This window comes from Brassica napus, chromosome C9 (genome assembly GCF_020379485.1).
Source record: "Brassica napus cultivar Da-Ae chromosome C9, Da-Ae, whole genome shotgun sequence".
NCBI classification, from domain to species: Eukaryota; Viridiplantae; Streptophyta; class Magnoliopsida; order Brassicales; family Brassicaceae; genus Brassica; species Brassica napus.
The window spans coordinates 50,040,207-50,063,041 of NC_063452.1; the positions used below are offsets into that span (position 1 = coordinate 50,040,207).

The 22,835-nt window shown below is 36.8% G+C and overlaps 2 protein-coding genes across 3 annotated transcripts; one reads left to right on the forward strand and one right to left on the reverse strand.

The window, feature by feature from the left end:
• Positions 1–4,079: 4,079 nt before the first annotated feature.
• On the forward strand, positions 4,080–6,545 carry LOC106402342 (calmodulin-binding receptor-like cytoplasmic kinase 1). Its single transcript, XM_013843054.3, has 6 exons — positions 4,080–4,505; positions 4,629–4,906; positions 4,979–5,147; positions 5,219–5,308; positions 5,393–5,691; positions 6,059–6,545. Exons 1-6 carry the CDS (start codon positions 4,253–4,255, stop codon positions 6,386–6,388), a joined length of 1,419 nt encoding a protein of 472 aa, XP_013698508.2. The 5' UTR covers positions 4,080–4,252; the 3' UTR covers positions 6,389–6,545.
• Positions 6,546–6,781: 236 nt separating this feature from the next.
• LOC106406118 (serine/threonine/tyrosine-protein kinase HT1-like) lies at positions 6,782–9,088 on the reverse strand. 2 transcript variants are annotated; one of them, XM_013846712.3, is made up of 4 exons: positions 8,853–9,088; positions 7,883–8,763; positions 7,357–7,812; positions 6,782–7,260 (listed from the first exon to the last, which is right to left on the reverse strand). In XM_013846712.3, exons 2-4 carry the CDS (start codon positions 8,609–8,611, stop codon positions 6,970–6,972), a joined length of 1,476 nt encoding a protein of 491 aa, XP_013702166.2. In that variant the 5' UTR covers positions 8,612–8,763; positions 8,853–9,088; the 3' UTR covers positions 6,782–6,969. The 2 variants fall into 2 exon arrangements, with proteins under 2 accessions (XP_013702166.2, XP_048624905.1); XM_048768948.1 differs by having other exon boundaries at positions 7,883–8,760; positions 8,853–9,026.
• Between the last annotated feature and the right edge of the window lie 13,747 nt (positions 9,089–22,835).

Consider the following 22,835-nt stretch of genomic DNA (forward strand, 5'->3'; position numbering starts at 1 on the left):
CATTTCTGGTTGTTTGTTCGTCGGCCGGAGCACGATCGCCGGGAAAGAATGACCAACGTTAGTTTATATTCTTTCTTTCTACCTCATTTTATGTGAAATGACATCACTATAGTTTTTTTTATAGTGAGAGTTGGTTTTCTTAATCGTTTAGATGATTTGTGGCTAAGATAATGTAAGGACCGTGACCCAATGTTGGGAAGCCATTTGTATTTTTTTTAATTAAAACCCAAAACAATTCTTTCTATTTTGTCCCACGATGAAAGTTTAGAAAATCTACATCCCTTCACTTTTTTTATATAAGAAGCTTCACCTTTTTTCTTTATTTTCATCAAGTCAAAGTATTTCTTTGTGCGTGACGAGTTGTTGTTGAATTATCCGACGACCAGTCACTAGTGAATTTTTCCGGTGGGATTTCCGGGTGAGCTTCCGGCGAGATTTCTGGGCGAGCTTCCGGCGGGATTTCTGGACGAGCTTCCGGCGGGTTTTTCTAGTAAGTTTGTTGCCTCTTTACTTCTAGTTATAGGAATCTATTTTAGGAAGGTTATTATTTTAGGAAAATTTCAACTTTAGGAAAGTTTCTATTTTAGGAAAGGTTCCACTTTTGGAAAGGATCCATTTTAGGAAACTTTATTTCTGGAGAATCTGAGCCTAAGTCGTTGATTGTCGTGTTGCAATTGACCTCAGTTGACTGCATCTTCCATTGTTTATTTCAGCTAGGTGAGGGCTATCCCATTAAATCCCGAGCTAGTTTAGTACTACTATAATGGAAAGTTTAGTTTCGAAATACGATCCGTCTCTGTGAATTGAGTATGTTTGAGAGTCTTGTTTCTTTATTATTACTATTGATTGTTAAACCGGAAATAGGATAATAAAGGATTCAACGATTGACTGAATTGAATGAATTAAGAACTGTTATTTATATATGTATACATAAGTCTGTTATGAGATTGCGGGGCACAAAGGTTTTGTGCTAACGGCGCATTGTGTGGAGATTGCGGGACACAAAGACGTTTGTGTTAGCGGCGCATTGTATGGAGATTACAGGGCATATGGACGTCTATGCTAGCGGCGCATTGTATGGGGATTGTGGGGGTACAAAGACGTTTGTACTAGCGGTGCATAGGTAATTGCAGGGTACAAGGATGGACTCTTGTACTAGCGGCGCATAGAGTTATATATTTATATCCGTATAAGGAGAATGCGGGGTGTGTGATCTAGTTATGCACTATCAGCGCATTTGATGTTTTATGTGGTGTATTAGACACCATGTTTGTTTCATACTAGAGCTAGGCCTACATAGTCGTAGTGCTATGTACTGAGTCAGTGGTTTGTGGTTTAGCATCTCATACCTCACGGAGTAACTCCCCTGTTACTCACCCCTCCTTCTTTCCCTCTTTCAGGTGAAACTGACGATCATGAGTGATTGCTATCGGATTGGTGCTTTGGGAGTTTCATTTTTTTTATTTTCAGACTTGCGATTTTTATGATTTTATCGATATTTTCGGGATTTATTATATTATTTGGATTTATGGTCATTTATTGGATTTACGACTTTGGAGTTGAATTTTGATAAGTAATAAATGGAGATTTCAGACTTATTATTTATTTAAGTTATTTCGGAAAATACGGGTGTTACAATTTGGTATCAGAGTGGGGTTCCGTCCCAGCTCCGACCTGGGATGGCAATTTATGAGACTCGAATTTTAGCAATTTTTAATGTTTCTTTGGGATTGGGAATTTCAAAATAAAGGTGACACCCTTCTGTCCAGAATCATTCGTTTAGTCGTTAGCGTTTCTGACTTTTTCTTTTGGTCTGGATGAAGATCAAGTTTCTGTTGGTTTCCTTTGTTTTCATCTCGTGCCCTTCTCTCCTTCGCATTTGTTGAAGTTTTTCTCGGGTTCTGTCTTGGAATTCGGGACGAATTCCGATTAAGTGGGGGAGAATTGTAACGACCTTGACCCAATGTTGGGAAGCCCATTTGTTTTTTTTTTAATTAAAACCCAAAACCATTCTTTTTATTTTGTCCCACATTGGAAGTTTAGAAAACCTACTTCCCTTCCCTTCTCTTATATAAGAAGTTCCACCCTTTCTCTTTATTCTCATCAAGTCAAAGTATTTCTTTACGCGTGACGAGTTGTTGTTGAATTATTCGACGACCAGTCACTGGTGAATTTTTCCGGTGGGATTTCTAGGTGAGCTTCTGGCGAGAGTTATGGGCGAGCTTCCGGCAGGATTTCTGGACGAGCTTCCGGCGGGTTTTTCTAGTAAGTTTGTTGCCTCTTTACTTCTAGTTATAGGAATATATTTTAGGAAAGTTATTATTTTAGGAAAGTTTCTACTTTAGGAAAGTTTCTATTTTAGGAAAGGTTCCATTTTTGGAAAGGTTCCATTTTTGGAAAGGTTCCATTTTTGGAAAGGTTCCATTTTAAGAAACTTTATTTCTGGAGAATCTGAGTCTAAGTCGTTGATTGTCGTGTTGCAGTTGACCGCATCTTCCGTTGTTTATTTCAGCCAGTGGCTAAGGTGAGGGCTATCCCATTAAATCCCGAGCTAGTTTAGTACTACTATTATGGAAAGTTTAGTTTCGAAACATGATCCGTCTCTGTGAATTGAGTATGTTTGAGAGTCTTGTTTCTTTATTATTACTATTGATTGTTAAACCGGAAATAGGATAATAGAAGATTCAACGGTTGACTGAATTGAATGAATTAAGAACTGTTATTTATATATGTATACATAAGTCTGTTATGAGATTGCGGGGCACAAATATTTTGTGCTAACGGCGCATTGTGTGGAGATTGCGGGACACATAGACGTTTGTGTTAGCGGCGCATTGTATGGAGATTGCGGGGCATATGGACGTCTATGCTAGCGGCTCATTGTATGGGGATTGCGGGGTACAAAGACGTTTGAACTAGCGGCGCATAGGTGATTGCGGGGTACAAGGATGGACTCTTGTACTAACGGCGCATAGAGTTATATATTTATATCCGTATAAGGAGAATGCGGGGTGTGTGATCCAGTTATGCAATATCAGCGCATTTGATGTTTTATGTGGTGTATTAGACACCGTGTTTGTTTCATGCTAGAGCTAGGCCTACATAATCGTAGTGCTATGTACTGAGTCAGTGGTTTGTGGTTTAGCATCACATACCTCACGGAGTAACTCCCCTGTTACTCACCCCTCTTTCTTTCCCCCTTTCAAGTGAGGTTGGCGATCAGGAGTGATTGCTATCGGATTGGTGCTTTGGGAGTTTTATTTCTTTCATTTTCAGACTTGCGGTTTTTATGATTTTATCGATATTTTCGGGATTTATTATATTATTTGAATTTATGGTCATTTATTGGATTTACGACTTTGGAATTGACTTTTCATAAGTAATAAATGGAAATTTCAGATTTATTATTTATTTAAGTTATTTCGGAAAATACGTGTGTTACGGATAATTTCCACGATGTAATGATCATTTATCTCTAACTATATATGTGGACCTTTCTTGCCAGCTCGATCCACCACTTTGGACTTGTTGGTGGATCATGTAGACAACTTGCAGCTTTAAATAGAACTATCTTTTTTTTTCCATTGTAACAATCAGAAACAAGATACATCCGCTTTGTAAATAGAAGATCTTAGTTTGTCTCCTCTTCTGATTCTCTATTGAATATATTTAAAATAACCAGTAAACATTTCATGTTCATAGATAAAGAAAATTACTTTAGGTGCAACATGATTATTCCGCTACTCATTTTACTTCTTGAGTTCTAAGTGCTCTCTCGATAATTCGTTTATAGGATATAGGTTTGTGTGACTTTTTACTCTTTTCTTAAATTTCCTTCTCCTTAGACTAAACAGGTATTAACATTAATTTGTCATTTTCTAGTTTCAAGTCTTCTTGTGTGGAAAAGTCAAAAGAATACAAAAAAAATCAGCAAACAATCACTGCGCATTTTCCATTGACTATGAAAATAGAATAACAGAAAACTTGCAAAGACCAATCAAGCTCTTTGAATCAGTCTACAACACATTAAAGAACATTTATATATATATGTTAATATTATCTGTTAACATACAATAACCGGATGATTATGCGTATATTATATGAACACGCATATATATATATATATATATATATATAACATAAGGAAAAAGAAACTCACATGACTGCCACAAACTTTCTTTCTTGGACTTATGGACATAAGAAATAATATTTCACTTTTTTCCTATTACCATGTCTCCTTAGACATACACCGATGAGGAGCAGAACCCCAACGCCTCTCCTCTCCCCAAATGGAAAGCCTCAAAAATCTGTTTCTGAGTATAACTGGAGTGATGCAGGAACTGTTGCCAAGGTGAGGAATGTCTCCACCATCGGAGCTATCAAACGGGCAGCCAAGAAAGTGGTAGGAGTCTTTGCTTTTATTTTCACAGGACAGAGAAAGCTAAAGCCTAGAGAATGTCGATCTGACCCTGGAGACTGCAGCAACCTTGATAGAGAATCTACATGTAAGCATATGTAGATGTTTGATCAAATCTTTTTCTTGAATCAAGAACATGCTTTGAACTCTTTAAAGCACTTTGTGATGTATGTCTTTTGATGGATGAGATTTGTTTCTGTATATTGTGCAGTGTCAGGGTGGTCTGGTTATTCTACACCAAGCTCTTATGGAGGGTCAAAAGTTTCAGGTCAATATAGATTTTCTGGTTCAAGATTTAAAAGTCCTGGCAGAGACTCTTCTTCAAGCAAGAGTTGGCACCATGGCCCAGTAATCTTTTCTTTTGCCGAGCTTCAGAGAGCAACTGCGAATTTTTCAACCGTTCATCAGATCGGAGAAGGCGGCTTTGGAACTGTTTTCAAAGGAAAGCTTGATGATGGAACCATTGTTGCTATCAAACGTGCAAGAAAGGTATGAGAGATTTAAATCTTGAATACTTATTCAGAGAAAAGAAAAGATCTAAAACTGAAAATTCTGTGGCAGAACAACTATGGAAGAAGCTGGTTGCGAGAGTTCAAGAATGAGATATACACTTTGTCAAAGATAGAGCATATGAATTTAGTAAAGCTGTATGGATTCTTGGAACATGAAGATGAAAAGGTTATAGTTGTGGAATACGTTGGCAATGGAAACCTAAGAGAACATCTAGATGGTAAGCTACAAGAGGTAATTTCCTTTTATAGCATATAGAATAATCTGAACTTAAGAAGTGTCTCAACGCAGGTTTACGAGGTAACCGCCTTGAAATGGCAGAGCGTCTTGAGATAGCTATTGATGTAGCTCATGCTTTGACCTATCTCCACACATATACAGGTACACTTTGAACTCTTCTCTGTTTTTTTTTGTATCGATCTTGAAGTGTAACTTTAGTGACAAGAAACTATCATCTATATGCAGATACTCCAGTTATACATAGAGACATTAAAGCATCAAATATTCTCATCACGGAGAAGCTAAGAGCCAAAGTGGCAGACTTTGGATTTGCCCGTTTGGTTTCTGAAGATCCAGGTGCTACTCATGTATCAACTCAGGTCAAAGGATCTGCAGGCTATGTTGATCCTGATTACCTCAGGACGTTTCAACTTTCAGACAAGAGTGATGTTTACTCTTTTGGTGTTTTGCTTATAGAGCTTGTCACTGGAAGACGTCCCATTGAGTTAAAGAGACCACGCAAAGACCGCCTCACGGTTAAGTGGGTAAGTAACTTTTTCTCTCTTCAGTATCATCATCGCGAGAGTTCAAGTCTCAACGCGAACTAACTTGAACAAAGTAAAGAAACTTACAGGAACAAACGAATTGAGTCAAATACTCGTTTAAGGTTTTTATATTGATAATGTGTAAATCCATTACATTTGTATTTATATTAGCTTCAAAACTTGATTTCTTTTTCTTTTTAAGAAAACATCCTTATTCTATAAAAAATTATTTTTTCTAATCCTAAAAGACATACCATACTAGTGCGTCACCACTCACCATATGCTTTTTAACTAGTGCAAATAGATATAAGACACTTCCAAGATTAACACCAAAGAGATATAACTCGTTTTTTTTAATTTTGTGAAGGCATTGAGTAGACTCAAAGACGGTGAAACTGTTCTTGTAATGGATCCATTGCTCAAGAGAAACCGAGCTGCAATAGAAGTGGGTGAGAAGATGTTGAGACTGGCTAGAGAATGTGTTGGTCCAACGAGAGGTACACGCCCGGCTATGAAAGAATGTGTGGAGAAGCTGTGGGGTATAAGGAGAGATATGAAAGAGACAATTCTTGTTTCTTCCCCTTCTGTTTCTTCCTCTTCTTCAGAAACACATAGCTTCATTGGTCGTGATTCGGACAGATATGCCTTACCGAAGATTATAGACGATGAGAACAGCACGGAGTTACTCTCTCCTTGATGACTCCAATTTGTAAAAACATATCTTTTACTTACTCTGAATATATACATACACATGAAGACTGTACTTTCTTTTCTTTGTTATTTGATTTATATATTGAATACATTTGTGTACGAAACTTGGAAGAGGAAAGTCAAAGCATGATTTGGTATCATCATCAATGATGAGCAAAACATATGATAAAGGGAATCATGCATCGGTGGCAGAGAAGATTTTCTTTTGCATTCTTTTATAATTAAGATTTGGGATAATCTGAATTTACAATTTTTCTTTTCATCTACAATGATTATTAATGAATATCAACTAGCAAAAGAAGAGAAGATTTGATCCTATAAAATTATTAATGATTGAGAACAGATGGGAAGAGTCTTGACTAGTATATGGGATCCCATAAACATCAAATCACAAACCATTCCCTAGTTTGATTGTCATTACACAGCAATACAGCATCCAGAGAAGATGAAATATCACATCACAACCCTCAAAAACAGGACAGGACAGAACAACATGACACAAAACAACACAAAACCCTGTTGTATTATATATATAAAATTTACAAAATGAGAACTCTTACACATCTCTCAAGCGAATTTAGGCTTAGGCAAGACAGCCGAGCCACCAATGCCGCTGCTGCCTCCGTGGACCGGTCCAAGCTTTTGAATCCAATGTTTCAGACCTTTCCTAGGGTCCTTGCAGATCTTGTTTGAAGCCAGATTCAAGTTCCCTTCACGTTCAAGCGAAGCCTCGAACTGTTCAAGCACTTTCACTATCTGCCAGAAGTCGGGTCTCTTATCCGGTGCAACCGACCAACAACGCTCTATCAGAGCCTTCATGGCTGCTGGGCAATCTCCCGGGATAACTGGCCTTAAGTTCTGAACCAAAGATCAACATTTTCAGGTCATAAATAGTTGAAACAACTGAACAATAAAGGACTTAAAAATAGTCATGAGATAGTCAAAATGCTTTACCTTGTCCACTACTGCAAAAGCAGCTTGAATAGGATTCATGTCCTCATACGGGGTTGCTCCAGTTACCAATTCCCATAAAAGAAGTCCAAAGCTGTAAACATCGGCCTTTCTCCCATGAGGTTTCCGTTTTATCATCTCAGGTGCCATCCACCTATAAGTCCCTGGATCATCCGCCAGCATATCACAGTACTCCTCCTCGCAGGCAATCCCAAAGTCAGCAATCTTCAGTTGAAAGTCTTCGTCTATCAATACGTTTTCTGGCTTTAAATCCCGGTGAACTACATGTCGTGAATGAATATATTCCATTCCTCTTGCGATATCCAGAGCAAACTCTATCAGCTTTTTCAGAGGAAGAGACCTGTTCTCAGGCTTGTGCAGATAGGATCTTAATGATCCTTCAGGTAAATATTCAGTGAGGACACAATATACAGGATGATCTTTATACGCTCCCACAAACTGTTCAAAACAAGAAAAGAAAGTTAAGCAAAAATGGCCAAAAGAAAATATGAAAAGAGAGTGGAATCACCTTAATAACATTAGGATGGGACAACCGTGACAAAAGGGTGACTTCCTTGGTAAACTGTTTCTCTAAACGAGCTCCCAAGCATCCATTCTCGTCATCATCAGGGACAGTGATAAGCTTCACGGCAACAGCTCTATCTTCATACTTCCCATGGTAAAGCCTGCTATGTAACCCGTGAGCAAACTTAAGCCCAAGTAAGAGCTTCGACATATCAACACGGTACTCTTCAGCAGCTTCCGAAGCGCTGACCTTACGACCACCATTGCTCAAAAGCTTAGACCATCCAGTGCTGTCCTTCTTGCTATGTGTCTTCACCCTCTCCCGGATTCTCAGAGTGCTTAGATCTCTGATGGGAACTGATGGGGACTGCAAGCTGATCGATCTTCGCTTCTCAAAGGTGGAGAACTTGGGCTTCATTGCTTTCTCTGAGTCAATTCTTCTTGGATGCGGAGTAGAGAATCTCTTACGCTCAGACTTAGCTTCCTTGAAGACTTGAGGAAGAGGCGTCTGAGGAGAGGGGGAAACAGACCTCTGCTTGTTGGTTACAGGGTTTATCTGCAATTCGGAATCAACAACGTATACATCAGCTGTGGAAGGTGTTGTTTTGAGTCCGGGGAGCTTCTCTTGGTTAGATTTAAGAAAGAGAGAGGATAACTTGGAGGAATCAAGACGATGAGAAACCGTTTGAGAAAACTTAGTCCTCCTAATCCAAGAAGAAGCATCTTCATCCATCTCCAACAAGCTCCAATTACAAAAAAACCTTCTCAGACTAACAAGAGTCCTATGATTTTAAGCAATCTCAAAACCTATGAATACTATATACTCCAAAATATCTCAACAAATCGCCGGAAATCCAGAATCACACCAATCATATATGCCTCCTGCTACATCAATAATCGGAAAAATCAAATCAGCTGGCAATAATGACGAAGAGGATGAGATCTATTAACGAATTAGGAAGCTAAAATGTTACCTTGGAATCGCGAAGCGGGAGATCAAGTACAATCGGAATCCGGCGACTTGAAGCCGGAGGAAGAAGAGATCGATGGGAGAAGTCGAGAGAAGACGTTGTTTGACGAATCAACAACACCTCTTTTTTTAGAATTTGATTTTTTTTTTTTTTTTTTTAGTTTTCACAGATACAAGGTGGAGAAAAGAAAATTCTTTGGAATTTTGAGGAAATTACGTTAAAACGACAGCGTATTTGTCTGTCTGTCACCATCTCTTATATGCTCTTATTAATATTTTATTATCAGATAGAGAGAGAAGCTTCAATTATTGATTTGTTAAAATTATATTTAAAGGCTTGGTTTTAGCCCAATAATGACGTTCTCGGCCCACTTTACAACCCATTACAGAGAACAAAGCTGGAGCAGGATTAACGCCGTCTTTAAGATAGATTTCTTAGTGTATTTATGATTTAAAGAAAAAAAAATGTGATTACATTAAAAGACATCTCTTAATTAGGTGATGGAAGAACCGTATCTTAGAAGACACGTGTCAGTATGAACGGTCTTGCAACCTTCATCGGTATAATGGGGCTCACGGTGGCTCTTGTTGTACTGGTAGCTCTTCTTGTGAGGTAACCTTGTTAAATAAAAATATAGTTCTTCTGTAGCTTTAATTATCTCTTGTTGATCATTTTCTGACTACATTTCATTTGCTAACATGTTAGGAGGCTTTCAGCTTGTGAAACCATGGGTTCAGCAACAACAATTTGCAGTGACAAAACTGGAACTTTAACTTTGAATCAGGTCAGTATCTAGTGAAACTCATCAACATACCCCTCTAGATAGCTAACTTTACCCCTTTTAAAATGACAGATGACAGTGGTTGAGACTTATACTCGAATGTTCTTGTGGTGTCTCTCTCTCTATAGTTTGTATTGCCACGAGAAGATGAACGTGTCTACGAGGTTCATCGTTCCATGTCACCAGGTTCGTTCCCTCCCTTATAGCTCACTCTTAAATGAACATGTCTTGATTCTGGTTGGTGTTAGATATATGGTTAGTGTTAGTGTTAAATGTGGTTAGTGAACATCGTTCTGAACATTGTAGTGAAGCTTGTAGTCTTGTGTATTCATGTGTCACGGGAGCCTGTAGTCTTGTAATCTTCTCTATATTAAGTTTTGGTAAAACCAAACAATTTGATCACAAATTTTCTCGTTCTCTCATCTATCTATCCATATATATATAAGAGAGTTTCCTCTCTCCAAGATGCGCCACGTCAGATTCCACCTAGGAAAGTCGAGTTCTCTCACACCGACACGTGTCCCTCTTTATTTATACTCTGCGTTTTGCCAAAAATCACTCTTTCAGTTTCATTAATTGATGTCTCTACTAATGGATTTCTATAATAACTAAACTATATAACAGGCCCATCGTCATAAGCCCATACGGAACATAGTCACCGACTTCAAAGAAAAATGCATTTAAGTCTTTACCCCACTCTCCCCCACTATCGCGCATTCAAGACCCTTCATTTCTCCATAAACGCATGAAAGCTTGATCTATAAAATAAGGTTTTGATCTTCCATGAAATGCATCACTTCCAACAAATCAATCTTCACATTCTCTTCGAAGCATGAACACCAACATAGCCACCTCGAACCTTCTCCTATTCGAAAGTTGGCCGATCACAGCTTGCAAATACGGATCTACTTCCTCATATTCTGAAGAATTGGTTTATTGTTGAATATATCTTCTCCACCGTCTTGAACGTCGCTTCATCACAGCCACAGCCACCACAATTCTCTAGTGGTTCCATAACTCATTCAAAACGAGAAATCCAAAAACAAAACAAAAAAAAAAGCAAAAAAGCCAAGATTTTGACGATTGGTATGCAGTTAACGCGGCTGTAGAAGCTGTATCGAGGTTCAAACGGTGAAGAAGTTTGCCGGTGGATCAAAAAGGTGAAATCAACAGTGGTGCCGGTGAATAACACGAAGAAGCTAAAACGATCGGCGATGGATCAAGCCAGAAGGGTGGTGAGGCTGGCAATACTCAAAGATCTATCTGAGAAGAAGAAGTGAGAAGCTATTCTGGCAAAATAGATCAACTGAATAGTCACATCAAACACAACAGCTCGCGAAATGAAATACAGATTCCTGTCCGAAATAGTTTTCCTGCTACAGCTATCTTCATTAATCAAAACAGAAAACATATATAGAGATATGTGAGAAAGAAGATTGATACCGTCGAGAGGTTTGATGTTGACGACGCGGCGATCGACGGAGAAACCTTGATGATGCGAATCTACGGGTTTGATGAAGAACTTATTGGGAAACTCCAGAAGCTCGAGTTGATCGTAGAGCTTGAATCTACTCGAAAATGGAGCGATCTCCATTAACGCGATTACGAAGAATGTTCGAAAATTAGATTGAATTGAATTGAAGGATGATTGATGTTCGGAGTTTGATAACAAAGGAACGGGATTAGAGAAGAGAATGTCAATGATGGTTCTATTATTTTTCTTTCAACGTTGACTGCTTACACATGTATATTGTCGAAGCTTATGGGCTTTACTTACAGGATGGGCCTTACACCGGTTGATCAAGTAAGCGAAAAAGACAAAATCAAGTATTCTGAATAATTTTAATAATACAAATTAGAAACAATGAGATGAATAATTTGACACACTAAAGCAAAATTATCGAAGTTAATTGGTTGAATCAAATCAGACTATAAATTGAGATGATTCATTTAAGATTAGAAAATGTGGCATATATTTTACTCACAGATCATTTAGATGCAAGCAAACATGCATAATTAAAGTTTATAATTATCCTTGAAAAAATAAAAAAAAAATACATATTTTCATTAAAAATGTTACTTTATCAAAATATATAAAATATTTTTTTTTTTCGTTTCAACTGTAAAATCATATTTTGTTAGAAATTTAAAAGTTTAAATTTTCTTCACAGTTGTAAAATATATTTGTGTAAAAAATTATCAAATCTAAATTTTCACTAAATCCATATCATTTTTTTTTACAACGAATGGCTATTATATTTTCTTAAAACACCAAATTCTAAGCATTATATTTTTTTTTTAAGATCCAATGACCATATAAATGATATGTATTTCTGATTATTCATTTATTATTTAAATGGTACTTCATTTTTGAACGAATTTGACTCACTAAAATAAATGTAACCGATTTCTAAACATTAATTACGAAATGGTTGATATATGCTACTACCACATTCAATTTTTTTTAAAACTATAACATAATTTTTAAGAATGTAACGATATCTATATAATTGTGACATGTACAATTCTACTTTTAAAAATTTATATTTTTGCAAGTTTTTAAATATGGTAATGATTTTTTTGTGCACCAATAAATATGGTAATGAATATTAACTTATAACCGTTAATATATTACTATAAATTATTTATATAAATAATTATTTTTGGAAAAACTATAAAATAAATTAATATTTACAAACTCATATATCACTATTTCTCCTGTTGTAACAAAAATCTAGGAGTAATAATAAACATATTAAGTTATAGCCATCACACGTTAGAAATGCTCACACTAAATGACGATACAACATGAGATATCACTACAACAATCATAGCCAAATGACGAATGACGGCCAATGCAACAAGATATATCATCTTTGGAGTTGGCCAAACTTCAAGGACCAATGTCTACAATGTTACGTTGTCATAACCAAAATTATGAAGAAATTTCATTTAATAAAAAGGTCTTTAAAAATGTTTCAACCCCCCACCCCAAAAAAAAAATTCAGATCTGGATCAGGATGCGATTTATGCTATTACTTCAAACAAATGAAATGTTATGTCTGTTTCATGGAGCCTAACGCACTATTTTTTTCTTCCAACATGCAGCTTTAAGCCATGTGGTTATGCTCGCAATTAATCAAATACATTATTTGTGTATTCTATAAATATTTCAAAAATACTACTTTCTCAAACAAATAGAATTTTTTAAGCTACATTACAAACGCGAGTTTTTAAGTGGTTGATCAAGTTTTTTATAATAATTTATTTAGATATAGAATCTACGTAAAGAACATAGTTAATTTTTTAAGCTTCTATTCTTGAATAAATCATTCAAACATAGAGAACGTAATCAATCTTCTATGAAGCCACCTCGGTAAAGGAAAATCTCATCTTTTCTCTACAACTCATTTTTTACTAGATAACTTTCAATAGCTCCCATCAAAATCTCCTAAACGGTCTAAATAGGCAAATTGCTTAGAATATAATTTTTTAAAGAAAATACGCACTTTCTAGGATTTTAGTTTAGGATTAATAACTTAGAAAATAAACGCAAAACAAGTTCATATGAAGTTATATTTACAAGCCCATCTATCAATCACTTTGTTTACGTTTTCAAATACTACTTAAATTATTCGTCTACACAATAATATATTTATATCACATTACTCAATAAATAATATATGTACTCACATATATGATAGAAGTGCAAATGGTAATAAAGATGTGATTCTCAATAGTGTTGCGACTGTTCCAATAACAACTCTCTCATTCTATACAAATAACAACACACTATTGGAAAATTAATACGTATCGAATTATCTTATGCTAACTCTAATTGTTAACTTTTTTCTGTGCAACAACTCTAATTGTTAACTTATAATTAGTTTTCCAAACAAAAAAAACAACATTATGTCATATAATTAACGTATATCCCGTGCGTAGCGCGGACATGTCCTAGTTTTCTATATAAAGTCATATTCTCTTCTCTCCTTCTCTATTTAAAGTGTTAATCATTTTCTATATAAACCAAATAATTTTTTTTTAAAAAACCCTTAACTAAGAAACTAGCACACTACAAGAAAACAGTGGTATTATGACGGACATTCCGACGGAAAATGAAATCCTCGGAATTTCCCAAGGAATTTCTGAGGATATTCCGAGGAAACCCAAAATTTGGTTTCCTCGGAATTTCTTCGGAATATACCGAGGATATTCCGAGGAAATATCAATCCGTCAGAATATTCTTATGAAATACCGAGGAAAAATGTATTCCTCGGAAAAAACCGATGAATTCCGAGGATATATTATAGCCGTTGGGGGATTTTAAAAATTCCGAGGAAATTCCGACGAACTAGCCGTTGGCGTCGGAATTCTGTCGGAATTTCCTCGGTCTGTCGGCAGGATTTCAACTATAAATACAAGCGCTCCTCTTCCTCTTCATTCACTCCATATCTTCATCCTCCCTCTTACTCTATTTACACACGAATTTGATTCATAAAAAAGATGTCTTCTTCAAATTATTTTGTTCTTGGATCGATCGACCTCATTTGGATCCGAACACGAGATTGCTTACGGAAGAATACCAACGAGGTATAACCGAATTCGTGGGTTAGTTCATCGACAACCGGAAGCAAAAACAGGTATGTTAAGATGTCCTTGCTGTAATTGTAAAAATAGAAAAGTTATTAAAGAGTGGGATGTTTGGACTCATCTATATTTGAGTGGGTTTACACGAAGTTACAAAATTTGGTATCATCATGGGGAAACTGATTATGAACATGGTAGTACTAGTGAACCTCAGCCAGCGGTTAGATTAGAAGAACCAATTAGAACGGATGTAGATTATGATGTAAGTACTGAGGAGATGATAAATGATCATTTTAGAGGGGAAGATTTACCCAATGCACAAGCTAGAAGATTTTATGATATGTAGGATGCTGGAAAGCAACCATTGTACGAAGGTTGCAGAGATGGTCATTCAGCTTTATCATCTGCTACAAGATTGATGGGCATTAAAACAGATTATAATTTGGCTGAAGACTGTGTGGATGCGATTGCTGATTTTGTAAAAGGTATTCTACCCGAGGATAATGTAGCTCCTGGTTCATACTACGAGGTTCAGAAACTCGTAGCTGGTCTTGGTTTATCGTATCAGGTAATAGATGTATGCAGCGACAACTGCATGATTTATTGGAGGGCGGATGAACAGCGGGTTACATGCAAATTTTGTGAAAAGCTTCGTTATAAAGATACGAGTGGAAGATTTCCAGTGCCATATAAAAGGATGTGGTATTTGCCTCTGACGGAAAGGTTGCAGAGGTTGTATCTGTCTGAACGCACAGCGCAACCAATGAGATGGCATGCGGAGCACTTAACAGATGGTGAGATCAGACATCCTTCAGATGCAAAAGCGTGGAAGCATTTCCAATCAAAGTATCCCGAGTTTGCGTATGAGAGAAGAAATGTCTACCTTGGCTTATGTACTGATTGTTTCAGCCCGTTTGGCAAGAGTGGAAGACAGTATTCTCTATGGCCAGTCATTCTTACACCATACAACCTACCCCCAAACTTGTGCTTGCGACGAGAGTTTTTCTTTCTCTCGATTCTCGTTCCCGGACCAGAGCATCCTAAGAGATCACTTGATGTGTTTCTTCAGCCACTAATATATGAGTTGCAACAACTATGGGCTCAAGGTGCTGGAACATACGATGTTTCGTGTAAAGAAAACTTGCAAATGCGGGCAGTACTAATGTGGACAATAAGTGATTTTCCAGCATAAGGCTATCATGTCCATATTGTCAAGATAACACTGATGCTTTCCAACTAAAACAGGGAAGGAAAACGTGTTGGTTTGACTGTCACAGGAGATTCCTACCACCTGATCATCCATATCGTAGGAGTAGGAATTTGTTTACGAAGAACAAGAGGTTGTTTGACAGTCCACCTCCGGAAATTTGTGGGAAAGATTTGAAGACACAACTAAGAGATTTTGGTGCAGAAAGGACGCCAGACGTCGGTGGACATGAGCGTTTTCCGGTAGATGCTGTTGGAGACCTACATAACTGGCACAAAAAAGTATTTTCTGTTGAATATTAATTAATATGATTTCAATTTTAATTTTATATTTTTGAATTTAAATTTCAAAAATTTTATTTTTTTTTAAAAAAATAATATTTTTTACATTCCGAGGAAATGAACCTTTGGAATATACCGAGGGACATCTTCCTTGGAATATACCGAGGGACATGTTCGTCGGAACTTCCGAGGATTGGATCATCGGAAAGTCCATCGAAATATCCCGACGAAGTTCTCCCTCGGTATATTCCGAGGAGCTTTCCGACGAACTGGTGGTCCTCAAAATTTCCTCGGAAATTTGTTTCCTCGGAATTCCGTCGGAAAATTCCGAGGGATTTCCGAGGAAAAATGAATTTCCGAGGAGTTATTTCCGAGGACTTGTTTCGTCGGTATGTCATCGGAATAACGTTATTCCGACGACATACCGACGATTTTTTCCCTCACTATGTCGTTGTTTTCTTGTAGTGGCATTGGAGCACATAAATGGTTGAATCTCTTAATATTGTCTTTTAGCTCACTTTAACTACTAAAAACTATTAAAAAAAGATTAAGAGACCCTAAATGGGTCTCTTGGATAATCATGCTATGAGGATGCATGCATGCACCGCACGCTCTGTTCCAATTGGTAAGTTCCGCAAGTCCCAAAACCTATATTTTAGTTATTACGAAGCTGTGGAAATCACCATGGCATAGTCAAATTTATAAGTTTTTAAGATCTGGATTTGTTTCTCAGTTCTCACGCAGATTATAGAATATCACTTCACCGAAAGTTTCAAAGTACTGCGCACAGAACAGTTCATGGTGGTTGTGTGCTGCGAAAAGAACATATCTATTAGTGATGTTATATATGTAGAATCGTCCGTGAATCCGAGTGATACATGGAAAGTTTCTTTCATAAAACTATCCATGAATTGTTTATCAATATCATGTCATATATGTTATATATAGTTTATCATCATTGGTAATAAAAATGTTTTATAAAAAGTTATTAGGAAGCTTGAATGATCACATTTCACAGTTCTTTTCAAAGTTGAAAAAAGAACCACACTACCCGTACGTATATCATATTCACTTGCATAACTCTTCCAAAGTAGCACCAAGGGATGCTTGGAAAGGAAATAACATCTTCCTTTCAGGTTTACATGTAATGTATTTAGTGATATAAATTGGTTGGCAGAATTTCAGTTATTGTTTCTTCATTTTAAATCAACTTAAGAGACTTGAACCAAGGCTGGAACCTTTACACACATGAGGGCATCTCCATCTCAACTCCATTTTTTCCTCTAAAATGGAGTAAAAGTGGATATGAAGGAAGGAATGCTCCAACCCAACTCCATATCTCACTCCATAATTAAATTTACTCCATAAATGGAGTAGTTTATTTTTTGTTTGTTCATCACTTCATAATGGAGTGGGAAATGGAGTAGAGTTTGAGCAATTTTACTCTATTTTCACTTTTACTCAATTTTGAAGGAAAAAATGGAGTTTTACATTGGAGATGCTCTGACACAACCAACCGAAAACTAAATATAAGAAGAATGAGTATTTTTATATAATGAAAACAAGCGTACAACAACTGGATAATTGAAATGCAATGTCTTCCAAGATCCTATTCTAACCAAAGCTATTTTACACTACAATATCTAAAATATTGATCATTGCTCAGATTCAGACCTTTCTTGGGGGCGGAGAGTAGCATACTGATCAAGCGAGTCCTGGTCAATCCACGGCGTATCGTAAATCATCATAGTGTCAACATCTTCTTCCATAGGCATACTCGAAGTATTCATTGTCTTCAACTCATTTACAAATCCTTGGAACCATTCTCCTCCTTCTTCTTCAATAGGAGCATCAATGTAAAGTTGTTCATCTTTTTCCGATACTTGACGAGAAGCTTCAAAAACTTGATCATTATTTTCTGATCCTATGAGCGGAATCTCCGTAACATGGCGATGAGCTTCATTAACCGGCTGTTGCATTGCGGAGTAATCAGCAAGAAACTCAAAATGATGAGGAATAAAAGCTTCATGATCGTCCTTGTTATGATTCTCTTGAATCTTGCATATACCATTAGTAGGCTGCTGCTCGAAGGAAAAAGAAGCTGGAACAGACTCATCATACAAATTCATCGGCTGCTGCTCCAAGTAAGGAGCTAGAAAAGTACCATGATCAAAAATATTGATCGGCTGCTGCTCCAAGTAAGGAGCTAGTAAAGTTCCACGATCAGCAATATTAATCGGCGGCCGCTCCGAGGTAGAAGAGTCAATATGATTAAGATAAGTAGAAGCTTCATTGATCGGATGTTGCAGCTTCTGATCAGAGAAAGAAGAAGCTAGAACAGACACATAATGATGATGATTACTAGACGTACAAGCTTCATTATGATCATCATCCTTCTTCTTGGAATTCTTGATCACATGAATCTTGCAGATGACCAGTTCATGAAACTTGCCTTTTTCATCCGGAAGCATATATTCTGTCATAATCCAGCTCTCGCTGTCTCGTGATACATTACAAGAAGTACCGTCTCCGCTCTTCTGCTTCTTGTTATTTACCTTGCTTTTAACAAAAGCTAAGGTTTGCTTTTCACCAATGACCATCTTTTTTTCCTTGTCCGTGATATCGTCTTTCGAATTAGCCTTCCAGGACCCACTATCGTCGTCTCGGGTGATCTACCGTTTCGCTTTCTGACCACAACCAATGTTCTTTTTGGCGAGTTGAGTCCTTGTCACAAGGTAGTACCATTCGTTCTTCTTGAAAAACGAACCCATGGGATGGTCCAGCAACCATGGCTCCTCTGAGTAAACATCCTTCATAGTGATCTCTCTACGCGGTTTACCTTCCAATTTGGGGATTAAATATTCGTTGATGAGTTCGTCGTCGTAGGGTTGAAACTGAATCCCTCCATCTTCGTCGTTGTATTCATACATGTCGTTGTATTCATACATCTTCTCTTACGTGTCTTACAGCGGTTGGGTTTAAAAGCTCTTTGGGAAGTGTTCTGTGAGGTTTGTGATCGACCATCGTCTGTATTTATAGCATCTTACCTTATCATTAACCAATATGAAATTGGTTTTGAAACTCATTTCTAACAGGATTATGATTATTTATCCTTCCTTTATTTTTTGAACTTTTTTACAAAGTAATAACATGAAAATCTTTACTATCTTATAAGATAATCGTTATCACATCTTGTATTATTCTGCTGCAACATCATTTGTTTGTTACGGTTTCCTTTTCTTTCATCCTTTTTATTTTTACTATGAATTTACTTGGTGTGCATAGTGATCTCTCTTCTTAACCAATCTATCTTTTTGAACAAAAGACACGTTATTATTCACATCCAATAAAAAAATCGTTAATTCTGTTTCCTTTTATTTTACTATATTATTTAATAAAAAATCGTTACTGATCTCTTCTGAATAAACAAAAGTTTTTTTATAAACAAAATTACAAAAGTTTACGTTAGTTTTAAAAACAATACCAGGTTATTATTATCCTGGTTCGGATAACTATATAATTTATTTAGTTAAAAAAAATATAATTTATTTAATTTGCGTAAATAAAAGTCTTTTTGACCAATACATATGCATCTATTAGATAATGAATAATTATATATATAAACATGATTTTTGGTTGAAATGTTAAAATATATAAACATGATTGCTTTCATGAAATACTATTTCAAAATTTTATTACTCTGATTCTTGGGATCGTTATGCATGCATGCATAGATACACATATATTATGCATGGAGCATGGTTAATTTATGACGGTTAACTTTTTTAACCATTGCCAGACAACCTCTATGTTCGATGCCAAAATAATATGAATATAGTGGTTACTCTCTTGATATATTTGATGAACTATTCTGATATTCAAGGGGTTACTTAAGGAGGCTTCTGATCAAGAATGATACGTTTCATTATATTTTATATGTTTCTCACTAGATTACTAGAACTTGAAATTTGACAGAAGCTCTTGTGTTTGGAAGCAACTAACGATAAAATATTCTGATGAATGAATTCGCGAGACCAAGAAGCGACACAGAGAGTCTTTGGAAATAATCAAAGCACACAAGAAAAAGAAAAATGTATGAATAATGAGAGAAAACTGAAGCAATATAGAACAAACAAATAGATAAGACTTATAAGATTTTATGAGTTACTTGGAAGATGGAAGGATTTTTTTTTTTTTATTTTAAGATGGATGGATTCTAAAACCGGTATAAATCTAATCCCGCAAGGATCAAGTTTCAAGATTTATTGTCATATACAAAGTGATGAAAAAAACAACTATCTTTTGGATTTGATTAGTACAACAAATGTTAGAAAGTAAAACTAAAACACCCAACTGAAAAAACTATTGCTGGAGTTTAATCTTAGGATGGAGGCTGGCGATAGATTGGGTGCAATTTGGATAGGTTTCTCGCATTGACCGGAGCTAAATATCTTCCGAGTACTAATGCCAAGGTATATATATATATATATATATATATATATTATCTGTTATTGAACTAAGATGTAAAATGCATTTGACGAATCTCAAATTCAATTTGACTAAATAGCAGTAATTTTGTTTCAGTTGAAATCAAATTCAGGATAGACGAGTTTACGTTATGCTACATGTCAATCCTCGCCACTAGGTGGTACTACTTGGTTAGTAAGAAAGATATTAAGGACGATCAGCCAACACTAAGACATTGTACCTTGGGATGCCACCTTTGCTCCAAACGATTTACCACAAAAAGTACAAGAATTAAGGTCTTTCATCAATCAGTTTGGTCATAGACTAAGCCAGTTAAGTAGCAAGCACGCCTTATCTCCTATATTCCCCATTCTTAATAATAATAGTCTTCCTCTTCTGTTAAGGATAGAGTGGTGACGTGAGATACAAGTGATTATCCAAACGGGCTTGAGGTAGCAATGAAGGTATTATCAAGTCTCCAAACAAACGGGACGACTCCTTTAGCACCTTATTTTGCTAACCATGTACGTCTTCTCTTTTACCATTGTACACTCCAGTAGTTCTTAATAGATCCTAGTAGTTCCTCCTCTTGGTTAATTAGGAGCCAGACAAAGCCTGAGGAAGCATGCATGCTCTATTCAAATTTCCAAGTTCCTTAATTAATCCCCAAAACCTTTTTTTAGTTAAATAATTATTACGAAGCTTGAAACAGATATTTTCAGCGTTGAAGAAATAGCAAAGCACCTAGGGATGCTTGGAAAGGAAGTAACCTCTTTTTACCAGTTAACATGTGGATGTATTTACTTACTATTTATTAGTAATAAATTGGGTTGGGAGAATTTCAGTTGTTGTTTCTTCTTATTTTGTTTTGTCACCTACGTTACTGGAACCAAGGTTGCGACTTCTACACACACAACCAACCGAAATATAAACATAAGAAGAATGTGAATTTTTTATTTAGTGAAAACTAAACGTACACAACTATGGATAATTGAAATGCAATAATTCTTCCAATATCCTATTCAAACCTAATCTATTTTAGCTTAAACATCTTGATCAGTGCTCAGCTTCCTAGAGTTTTAGAGCTTTCTTGGGGGAAGGGGCGGAGGGTAGCATACTGATTCAAGTAAGTCCTGATAAATGAACTGCGCATCGTAATTCAGAATACCATCATCTTCTTCCATAGGCAAACTCGAAACATTCACTGTCGCCAACGAATTTATAAGTTCTTGTATTTCTTCTATTTCAGCTTCTTGTTCTGAACCTATCAGTGGAAGCTTTGGAACATGGCCATGAGATTCATTGATCGGCTGCTGCTCTGTGTAGCAGTCTGCTGCAAACTCATGATGATGATAAGGAATAAGAGCTTCATTGTAACAGCCCGATCCCCCGGCGTCCGACTGGGGTTATCGAAGGGGCGTTATGGACACGTGTCTACTCATTTAACAACCCTACGTGCTCCGTTACTGGTCCCGAGAGACGAGCGCATAACCTTCTTTGAAATACCGTCACACCCACATCCATATACTTCTACTTACAGTCCTGTGCACAGGGAAAAATGGAAATTGGGGGGTGAGTAACAAGTTACTCAGTGAAGTGGTTCTAGCCCAGCCTGCCCGCATGACACTCTATACTACTCTATGCGGGAACTAGGACTGACTAGCCACTACAATCAGTTAATGCATTTTATCATTTCCTAACGTCATCTATTGATTTTTCCACATTCACTTCCATTCATTTCTAACAACCTAGTGATCAATCAATACAATGATCTCACTCATTGCCACACACGTCAAACCCTAGGCTTAACCGACTCATCATACCAGTCCGACTCGATCCTATGACACCTTTAACTCCCTGTTACCCGACCATGAGCTAAAACCCTACAATGCACATCCTTTTCATCTTTTCGTCCTTTTCAACAGTGGGTAGCCCCAACTAGGCTTCTACCCCATATTCTTGTGGATTGGCCACATCTCCTATGGGTGCTTCCATATTCTTGTGGATTGGCCACATCTCCTATGGATACCTAGCGTGGACTACTACCCCACATACTTTCCTTAGACCCTCTATATGCTTTCCCACCCATGCTTAACCTTAACATCATTCTCTCATACTTTTACTTATCCTTTCACTTCCTTATCATTTTCACTTATCCCTTCCCATTCTCATTTACCTTCCTTTTTCATTCATACTTGTACTTGAGACTCAATTCACTAGACGCCACCCGCTATCGGTGTCACACACAATACACATCGCATTCAAGTTCTACTTCAATAACTTTTATAATCATTACTCGTCTATCGTCCTAGCATTTATTTCTCTCTAGCATCCTAACTTCAATCACAACAACACATGGGACAACACATCCAAACATACTAGAATCAACTACCAATCAATCATCACCACAACAATTCAATTCAGTTCATCGAGTCCCATTTATCAGTATGAGGGTTCTTATGCATCATGATCCATTCATCTATCATCCTAGCAATACCATGTCCTATCAACCTAACTCCCAATCAGGGTCTAATCAAACCTAACTCCAACATATAGGAGTATACAGAATCATGAAAGAAGGTTGGGTTCGAGACACTCCACCTTAGTCTAGATCTGGATCTGGATCTGTAAACACGGATTTAAGAAGGTTGAGATCTGGT

Excerpts from the sequence above, each read along its gene's own strand:
- LOC106406118 (XM_013846712.3), bottom strand. The coding sequence starts at position 8,611 with ATGGATGAAGATGCTTCTTCTTGGATTAGGAGGACTAAGTTTTCTCAA. Across the intron at positions 7,813-7,882 it reads CCCATCCTAATGTTATTAAG|TTTGTGGGAGCGTATAAAGA; the intron begins GTGATTCCACTC and ends TGTTTTGAACAG. Across the intron at positions 7,261-7,356 it reads CTTTTGCAGTAGTGGACAAG|AACTTAAGGCCAGTTATCCC; the intron begins GTAAAGCATTTT and ends TCTTTGGTTCAG.
- LOC106402342 (XM_013843054.3), top strand. The coding sequence starts at position 4,253 with ATGAGGAGCAGAACCCCAACGCCTCTCCTCTCCCCAAATGGAAAGCCT. Across the intron at positions 4,506-4,628 it reads CCTTGATAGAGAATCTACAT|TGTCAGGGTGGTCTGGTTAT; the intron begins GTAAGCATATGT and ends TATATTGTGCAG. Across the intron at positions 5,148-5,218 it reads CCTAAGAGAACATCTAGATG|GTTTACGAGGTAACCGCCTT; the intron begins GTAAGCTACAAG and ends GTCTCAACGCAG.